General features: G+C 49.7%; 2 protein-coding genes across 2 annotated transcripts; one reads left to right on the top strand and one right to left on the bottom strand.

Moving 5' to 3' along the window:
* Positions 1–874: 874 nt before the first annotated feature.
* On the top strand, positions 875–2673 carry GLAREA_03760 (MFS general substrate transporter; the record flags this gene model as incomplete). Its single annotated transcript, XM_008084013.1, has 6 exons — positions 875–903; positions 956–1064; positions 1114–1194; positions 1250–1400; positions 1452–2361; positions 2409–2673. The coding sequence occupies 6 exons, from the start codon at positions 875–877 to the stop codon at positions 2671–2673; spliced, it is 1545 nt and encodes a 514-aa protein (XP_008082204.1).
* A 722-nt stretch (positions 2674–3395) lies between these two features.
* On the bottom strand, positions 3396–7462 carry GLAREA_03759 (uncharacterized protein; the record flags this gene model as incomplete). Its single annotated transcript, XM_008084012.1, has 9 exons — positions 3396–3515; positions 3565–3738; positions 3795–4019; positions 4068–4686; positions 4740–4988; positions 5042–5238; positions 5291–6450; positions 6510–6778; positions 6834–7462. The coding sequence occupies 9 exons, from the start codon at positions 7460–7462 to the stop codon at positions 3396–3398; spliced, it is 3642 nt and encodes a 1213-aa protein (XP_008082203.1).
* Between the last annotated feature and the right edge of the window lie 1789 nt (positions 7463–9251).

Raw genomic sequence — 9251 nt, 5'->3', positions numbered from 1 at the left:
CGTCTCCATCTTCCTCAGCCGGTCCCGTGGGTCTGGGCCGGGCAACGGAACAAGGTCACATTGGCTGACTAACGGGAAAGCTTTTGTGTCTCTTCAGGTTGGGAAGTCGCAGCTGTGCCTCCATCTCCCAAATCGATACATTATTTCCAACAAAATGTCTGATATTAGCGTCGTCGGACGCCTATAAAGGTCACATGCGAGGCAGAGCCATGGAAACACGCTCCCGAGCATCACGGCGCCACATGGCTTCGTACCAGGTTACCATTTTGGTACAGACAGGCTCGCAATGTAATTGACCAGAAACACCATGGCTCGCCTCCACAACCTGGGGTATTCGCACAAGCGTGGTCGTTAGGCCGAGCGAAAAATGGCAGGATTGGTGCATTTCGGCATGGCAAACTTGGTGGAACGTGCTGTGGACGAAGCGCTTGTATTAAGCACTTGATATCCGCTGATTCGTGGAGAAACAACACTATATTTCTTCCGCCGGCACAGACATAGGACACGGTCTAGGAGCAGACCTGGAGAACACCACAACTCCAGATCGTTTGCATCTGGAGCCCCCTTTGAACGCTGTGGGTACCCTCGCGGGGTGAGATACGGCCCCAATTCACATGCGGAGTTGAGCTCAAACGCAAGGGTGGGATTGGAGGGAACGAAATGCTTGTGGTCTCTGACCCGGAGCTTGTCAAATGCAGTGGGCCCTGACAATCTTTCAAATACTTATCTCGTGCCTTCTCCTCCTCCAGCTTTCCTTCTTCATCTTCAATCGTCCCAGATCAACTCGACCGTCTGTTGAGTCTAACCCGGAGAACTTGCCAATCGCCCACCCAATAAGTCTTCTGGAGCTTAGTTGCTTCACCGAACCGCAAAGATGGTGTCCAAATCTAGGATGTACAATTGGTACGTAGCATCAACACTTGTCGACGAGATTAATGTCTAACGGACCGAAAAGGTACATCGCTATGGTAGCCGCAGGGTGCATGGTTCTTTACGGATATGACGCCGCAGTCTTCAATGCTGTTCAGAAGAATGAGCACTGGCTATCACATTTCAACAAGCCGGTATGAGAATCGCAGACATGTTGCTGGGCTGTCACTGACTCTTGTACAGCAAGGCAATCTGTTAGGATTGATCAACACATCGTATTCTATCGGTGCCATTGTTTCTGGATGGTTTATCGGAGGACCTACTGTAAGCTCGCTTTTCCAGCATCTGTGTCGTAGTAGTCGACGCTAACTTTGGACAGGCCGATTTCTTGGGTAGACGTTGGGGAATGGGGATAGGTTGTTTTATTACCGTCATTGCAACTCTCATCCAAGCCTTCGCACCAAGACATCAAGTCGGCGTCTTCATCCTAGGTCGTGTGATTATTGGTATTGGACAAGGAATGGCTTTGAGTAATTGAACCCGCAATCTCTCCGTTTTGTATATTGGCTAACCATATGTAGCCGCTGGACCATGCTACATCGGAGAAGTGACCGCACCAAGCATTCGAGGAAAGGTGATGTCTTTCTGGCAGATGTTTTATTCGGTTGGATCCTTCATCGCGTACTGGGTCGCATATGCCACAGCCAAGCACTCCAAGGCTCTAGGTGATTGGGATTGGAGAATGGTCGTGATATTCCAAATGCTGGTCCCACTCATCATCATCGTTCAACTTCCTTTCATGCCCGAATCGCCCCGTTTCTTGGCAAAGAAAGACCGTATCGACGAGGCACGAGCTGCTCTCAGGTCAGTTCGGGATACTGAACAAGAAGTCGAAGACGAGCTTTTGACTATCCGCGAAGCTATCACATACGAGAGGGAAGTCGTTTCTTCGTCCTACTCGGCATTGTACAAGGACAAGTCTATCAGAAAGAGAATGGCTCTTGCTTTCGTCATCAACGTTGGTCAGCAGCTTACCGGACAGGGAACACTCAACAGTTACTCCTCCACCATCTACAAGAAAGTCTTCAAGGACATTGACACCATCAATCTTATCAACGCTCTCAACGCTACTTGCGGTATTCTTTTCACCTTGAATGCAACCTGGACTGTGGACAGATTTGGTCGAAAATTCCTCTTCATTGTCGGTGCCATTGGCATGGCTATGTGTATGTTGATCGTCCCCATCATCGGTCTTGAGACACCCGGCAACGAAACGAAATCTCAACCCGTCGGTATCGCGATTACAGCTATGCTCTTCCTCTTCATCTTCTTTTACAAGCCATCTTGGGGAGCAACGACTTGGATTTGGACCGCCGAGATCTTTTCCATGAATGTCAGAACACAGGCTGTGGGAATGTGCTCTCAAATGCAGAATGTTGCACAGTGCATCTTCAACCAGTTTTTCCCAACCTTCTACGCCAATTGTGGATTGTAAGTCTTGCCTCCCTGATCTAATTTTCCTGTCTAACCTCGCATAGAAAATCGTTCTTCTTCTTCATGACGACCAACATTCTCCTCGCTGTCTTTGTGTACTTCATGATCCCTGAAACCAAGTCTGTCGCTTTGGAAGAGATCGACGTGCTCTTTGGCGGCGCAAACCACACTGAAAAGGGTGGAGATCTATTGCATGTAGAGGATGCACACCACGCACACATTGGTGTTGACAATGTTGCCGGCCACGAGGACAAAATCTCTCCTGTTGTCCAGCACGAGCAGGTCCCTGCAAAGGAACTGAAGATATAAGTTTGCGATTGGAATGTAGCGCTTACGAGTAGAATCTGTACATGTTAATTGGTGGCTATCAGAAGATAGAGAACCTTAATTTGAAGCCTTGAACAACAAAATACCCAAGCTCTCTTGCGTATTTCCCATCGACAAAACGTGACAACGAGATAGGTATCGTCGTGACCCCTAGTTTGGTGCTTAGCATTACAAAGCCCAATGATCGAGATCTTGTGGCCAAGTTCAGCCTCAGTTCCGACATTTTCTTCTTCTGTCAATGTTATGCTAGAGAAAATATGCTTCAGAGAATTGAAACGCGTAGTACGCGTTCTCGCTCAGAGAGCGTGGTCATAATCACGTGATATCAACCATTGCCATTGGTCTGAACGTCAAAAAATATGGAGCGGACACGAACTTCCCACCTCCTGATTCTCCTCAGATTCACGGATGTCTAAACGCGCATCAGATACGGAGTAATGTTGACAGCCAATGTCTCCAGCCCCTTCCTACGAGGCCTCATTTTTCAACATCTGCATCACAAACATCTGACTCTTAACGGAAACTGGTGTTTTGTTGCTAGCGCCAAAAGCAGCAAGTGAATATGTAAGAGACAAATGGCAGACAAAATAATTTCATGGTATTATAAACGTTCAATTTATACACTATCCAATTTTACCGATACATAACGCTAAACCTCCCTTCCCAAGCAGATAATATTACAGAGATTTATCATAATCATGCCATTACTTCTTACCAGTCAAAGCTCCGGTGACGGAACCAAGACCTAGACCATTGAGGATGCCTTTGAGGCCAAGCCCACCTAGAAGGCCATCCAACAGTCCACCAAGACCCAGACCACTCAGCTGATAGAAGGTTAGCGAAAAGAAAATAATGGGAATCGGGGCGAGTTACCAATTTGCCCACGAGGCCGAGGACACCGCTTAACAACAGGCCGACAGCAGCAAGAATCTGACCAAGAGGTTCTGCCAAAAGACCCCATAGAGGGTTCAACTGTTTCTTTGCGTGTGGCATGCCATTGATCTTCTTCTTGGCTTTGTCAATTGTTGTTGTGACATTCTCAGTCAACTGCGATATCGAGTTAGCATGGTCACATTCAACTCTGATGCTCTTCTCAAACTTACGTCCTTGAGTACATCAGCGAGGTGGTACTCTTCTGGTGTAGCTTCGCGAGATGCAGTCTTGGCCTTCGCGTTTGCAGCAATTCTTCCATCAGGATCCAAGCCTCGGATGACACCGTTGGCTTCTTGGAGAATTTGACCACCTTCCTCGATCAATGGCTTGACGTTGTCAACGAGCTTCTGCTCGTCGCGCTCCCCCTCTGGCTTTCGTTCCTCAGCCTCGATATTCTATTTTCATGTTAGTTAATTGTTCTATAAGTAACTCAAAATGCTTACTTCTGAAATCATCTTTAAGATGGGCTTGATCTTGTCGAGGGAACCTTGTACACATCCAGCCATTTGGTTGGCAAGCTTTCGGTCTTGCTCAAGCTGCTTCTTTCTTTCAACCTCTTCAGGGTCTTCAGGCTCGGGCTCGGGCTCTGCCTCCTCCTCAACCTCAGGCTCTGGCTCTGCTTCTGGTTCTGGAATGTCCTCGAGCAGACTGACGTGACCAAGGGTCTGTCCCTTGGAGTTGGTAATGTCACCATCGTCGTCAATTTCCTTCCCAACACATTTGCCGATCTCGCCATCGGTGAGACGACCGATCACATCTCCATCGTCGTCCAAGACGTTACCGTCGCGGTTGATCTTGCGACCTGCAACAGGGTTCTTCTTCTTCTCTTTCACCTCCTCTTCCCATCTCTCAGCACGACCAAGAGTGTTGCCGTTCTTGTCTAGTACATCACCATCCGCATCGACGAGCTTGCCGTAAAGCTTTGCGGCTTCTCCTTCGATGAGGCGTCCAATTACGGTACCTTTAGAATCGGCAACCTTGCCATCTTTAGTGACCGTTGGGCTGTCAAAGCCAGAGAATGGGCCCTCCTTTTCACCCTCTCTCTCGCTCTCAGGTACGAGCCTAGAACACATTAATACAAGATCTGGGAAGTGTCTTGGGAACGGTTGACTTACTCGGCGCGACCGACAATGGTTCCGCCCTCGTTCCACACGTTTCCGTCCTTGTCACACATTTTACCAGCAAGTTTGTTGGCGTCACCCTCTACCAGACGTCCGTAGATTTGACCATTGGAGTCCACGACGTTTCCGGACTTGTTCACTCGCTTGCCAGCAAGGGCCGAGTTGTCAACCTTGACAGGCTCCTCTTCTTCGGGCTCCTCTGGCTCCCATCTCTCCGCCTTTCCAAGGACATTGCCGACACGACTGAGTACAATGGTTAGCTGTTAAGCGAATATCACCAAGTAGGAATAACTTACTCGACGATCTCGCCATCCTGGTCGACCTTTTTGCCTGAAAGCTTTTTGGCATCACCTTCGATGAGTCTGCCAACGATCTTCTCTTCAAAGATGACATTTCCTTTGGAGTCAACTGTCGCTCCTGGGAAGTCCTCGAATGGAGACTCGGAGACTTCATCTCTGTCATCCATAGGAATGAGCTCGGCAGTTCCAATAACCTAAGACAAGTCAGACAGGAACTTCACAAATACTGGGTAGGGAGAAGCTTACTTTGCCAGACTCTGACCATATCTTACCCTCAGCGTCGCACTTCTTTCCAACAAGCTTAGAGAGAACGCCAGAGTTAACGCGACCGAAAAGTTTTCCGTTATCATCAACAACGTTGCCGGCCTTGTTGACCTTCTTGCCGTCAAGAGCCGACAAGTCTTCTGGTTGTTCCTCCTCTGGGGGAGCTTCCTCCTCCTCCTGATATCGCTCAGCGCGACCAAGAGTGTTGCCGTTCTTATCAAGAACATCACCATCAGCATCAACCTTCTTGCCCTCCAAAGCCTTGGCATCACCCTCAACGAGTTTACCCACGATCTTGTTCTCGAACATGACATTTCCCTTACCATCAAGGACGCTATCTGGGAAATCTTCAAACGGACCGCTCTTCTCGGCTTGTCTCTCGTCCTCGGGAAGAAGTTCTGCTCGGCCGATGACCTTTCCGGAATCATCCCAAATCTTGCCTTCGCCGTCGACCTTGCGTCCGGCCAACTTCTTAGCATCGCCTTCGACCAAAACACCATGTGGGTTTCCATCCTCATCCACGATTCTGCCGACTTTGTTGACCTTCATTCCCTTGAGGATTGAAAGATCTGGAGCTTCTCCCTCGGGAGTCTCACCGTCAGCCTCAGCACCCTCAGCACCCTCAGCCTCGGCGCCTTCTGGGGCATCAGCACCCTCTGCCTGGGATTCAGACTTCTCGAGCAGCTCTGGGAGGAGCTCAGCCTTGGCAATGATTGAGCCCTTCTCATCCTTGAGGTTACCCTCTGAGTCGATGTCCTTGATAGATTTCCCTTCCAGGTCTTGTCCTTCAGGAAGATTGGCAACAACCTGGCCTTCAGCGTTTTTGATTTCACCACTCTCCTCGACGTCGAATGGACCGACAAGTTCTGGCTTAGCAGCCTCTGCCTCGTCCTTCTTGTCGAGAAGCTCAGATTTAAGGTCTGCCTTTCCAAGAATACTTCCGTTCTCGGCAAGTAGGTTTCCTTCTCCATCAATATCCTTGATTGAAGTTCCTACAAGATCCTGTGGAGTGCCATCAGCCAATTTGCCAATAACCACACCTGTGGCATCGGTGATATCGCCGTTGTCTTGGACACCAAATGGACCTGAAAGCTCGGGCTTCTTGACGTCCTCTGCACCAGGTGCATCAACGTCAGCTCCATCTACGTATTGAGTTAGCACTTCAAAATTCAGGACTCGAAAGAGAATACTGTCCACATACCTGGCTTTTCGCTTGCGTCGACTCCTTCGACATCGGGCTTTTCCGCACCCTCAACATCGGGCTTCTCTGCACCCTCAACATCAGGCTTCTCTACGCCATCAACGTCGGGTTTGTCCGCTCCTTCAACACCGGGCTTGTCAGAGCCTTCAATGTCTGGCTTCTCAACACCCTCAACATCAGGATTGACTGACTCTCCATCTTTGACGTCGTCGACATCAGGCTTGTCCGCTCCTTCGACGTCGGGCTTCTCCGTGCCTTCAAGATCCTGTCTATATGGTCACAAATTAGCGCTTGATATCCCAAAAATGAAGTAGATATACTGACTTCGCTTCTTCAGCAAGATCACCACCCTCAACATTATCTGTATCAGCCTTCTCGGTACCCTCCTCGGCATCCGGCTCACCGGTTGAGGCGTCTGGCTTCTCAGTCTCTCCATCTTGAGACTTGAGCGCATCACCTGCTTCCGAAGTTGGCTTAGGATCCAGTTGCTGGAGAGATTCGGCATCCAGATCAGCATGTCCTAAAATGTTGCCTTCTTCATCTAGTACATCCCCTTCCCGGTCTACCATGCTGCCTTCGAGCTGCGAGGCATTCTCACCGCTGATGCGGCCAATCACCTCACCAGCTTCGGAAATTATTTCTCCTTTGCTGTTGACGCTGCCCGCTGGCAGCACCTCACTCGCCTCATCGTCGGCTTCTTCTTTCGCCTCGTCATCCCCTTCTTCTTTCTCCGCTTCACCGTTGCTGGAAGCTAGTCCGTCAACACCTGAGTCGGTCTGCTCGTCGAACTCATTGTTTTGAGTCCCATTCTCTGTTGGATCAGCATCCGGAGCCTGTGTTTTGGCATCTGAAACTTTCGAGTTGGCAGTATTCTGTGCAGAATCCTTCGTAGATTCCACATCAGTATTTTTCTTAGGCGTACTAGGTACGTTTTGTGTTGCTGTGTCCGCCATATTGGCTTGTGGTCTGGATGTGTTGTGTTCTTCGATGCCGAGTTTTAACTCTGGTTCGTACAATACTTATTTGCAATGGGTTTGTTTTGATGGTAACGAGTTACAATACTCGTATGGAATTTTCAATAAGGGAAATGTGTATGCAAAGTAGGTATGGTATGGTATGGTATGTATGCAGCTACCTTAGGCCATATTGGTGTTATATGGACGCACGAGAATATGGCTTTCCCCTGGCAGAGGAATATGGAAGTAAAGCTACGTCACCGGGGAATTAATGGACACCGTCAACAACATGAACAACAGCTATGATCCATGGAATGGAGAGCTCCCTTACATCACGAGCAAGCGCTTTTCCAGCGTCCAGCGTCCAGACGTGTCAAGCTGGCTCGGGAGACAGCTCAATGCGGTAAACTGCCCAGGAGATCATGGTCATCGATGCACGATGCAAAGCCAGTGCAAGGGGGCGAACAGGATTTGAAGAACCCACACTTTCGCAAGCGTAGGGTGTAGATTAATGGTGGTTTGAAAGCAACGCGAGAGTTCATCGGAAAGTTGATTCTCAGGCACATTGGTCGATCTGGACTCACCAGCCACAGCTCTCGCTTGAGGTTCTCGCCAAGGCGTGGCCGCGGAGAGCCAGGGGAAGGGGGAAGGGGAAGGTCTTCCATTGACAGGCGACAGGGGGCGCACTAGCCACTTGGTTTCCCACAAGTTGGTGAAACGGACAGGCAGCGGCATGGCATGGCCTTCTCACCAGCGGGGCCACGCGCAAGGCCTGCATTGGTCTGCGACCTGGCGTGTGTTCCCTGACTCTATCCAAGATGTCAGGTGTGGCGGTGGGTGCGGTTAGCCAGGTCGGCTATCTCCACACGCTCCTCCTCTTTTCGAGCTACTGCAGCATGGAGCCACTCGTTACACTTCATGACTGCTCTACCGGTACGAAGAACTGTGGGATTTTGTACGAATCCTCCTCTACGCGTCAACACGGATAAGCATGCAGCTCTACCCGTGTGAGAATACCGGTATTCTGCACGAATACAGGTATTATCCTGGCGGATTGAGCTCACACGTCCAAAGTTACGTTTTCTGAGTGGACTCGGCCACTTTTGTGTGACACAGTTTGGCTCCATACCTAGCCACAGAGCATGGAGCTACCATACCTCGTTCTCGTTGGTGGAGTATCATTACAGGTAACTGGAGCCGACACCTGCTCTCATACTTCACCTCCTCGAGTGACGGTTGTTCTCTGGCTAACAAAAAAGATACCGACGTAGGAAAATGGTGAAAGGAGACCGTCTAACCACTAGCAGAGACTATTGTCTCTGGTGTCCTTCTCGAAATTGACACGGACTTGTTGGTACAGGAATACAACACTGGATAGTAGTAGATATCTGCGTCCCGGTTCTTTTCGCTCCTCCCACAGTCGCTGATACAACGTCATAACAACGGCTGCTATGCGAGTTTTCTCGAGCTGGGAACCCTGTCTCGTCCGTTGTTGACCGTCCCCAGATCTGCAACATCCTAGGCAGCCTGGGCAAGAGCTCACTGTCGGTTTAGCCCTTTCCAACTTTCCAGCCACTTGCCACACTTGCCCCTCCTCCTGTGCCACCTTGATACCATGCAACTTACTCAATCTGCTTCAGATCCCGTGTCATAGCTTCTACAACCCATATCCGGGACACTCCAGTATTCCGTCATCGAGGTCCTCGCGGCTCCAGCCTCTTCTTGGAATCTATCCAGGGAAAAGGGAAATTGCACGGAGCATTATACGGCTTACAGCACTAGATAC

The sequence above is a fragment of the Glarea lozoyensis genome (genome assembly GCF_000409485.1).
Source record: "Glarea lozoyensis ATCC 20868 chromosome Unknown GLAREA2, whole genome shotgun sequence".
Classification (NCBI taxonomy): Eukaryota; Fungi; Ascomycota; class Leotiomycetes; order Helotiales; family Helotiaceae; genus Glarea; species Glarea lozoyensis.
This window is presented reverse-complemented; position numbering and strand designations above follow the sequence as displayed.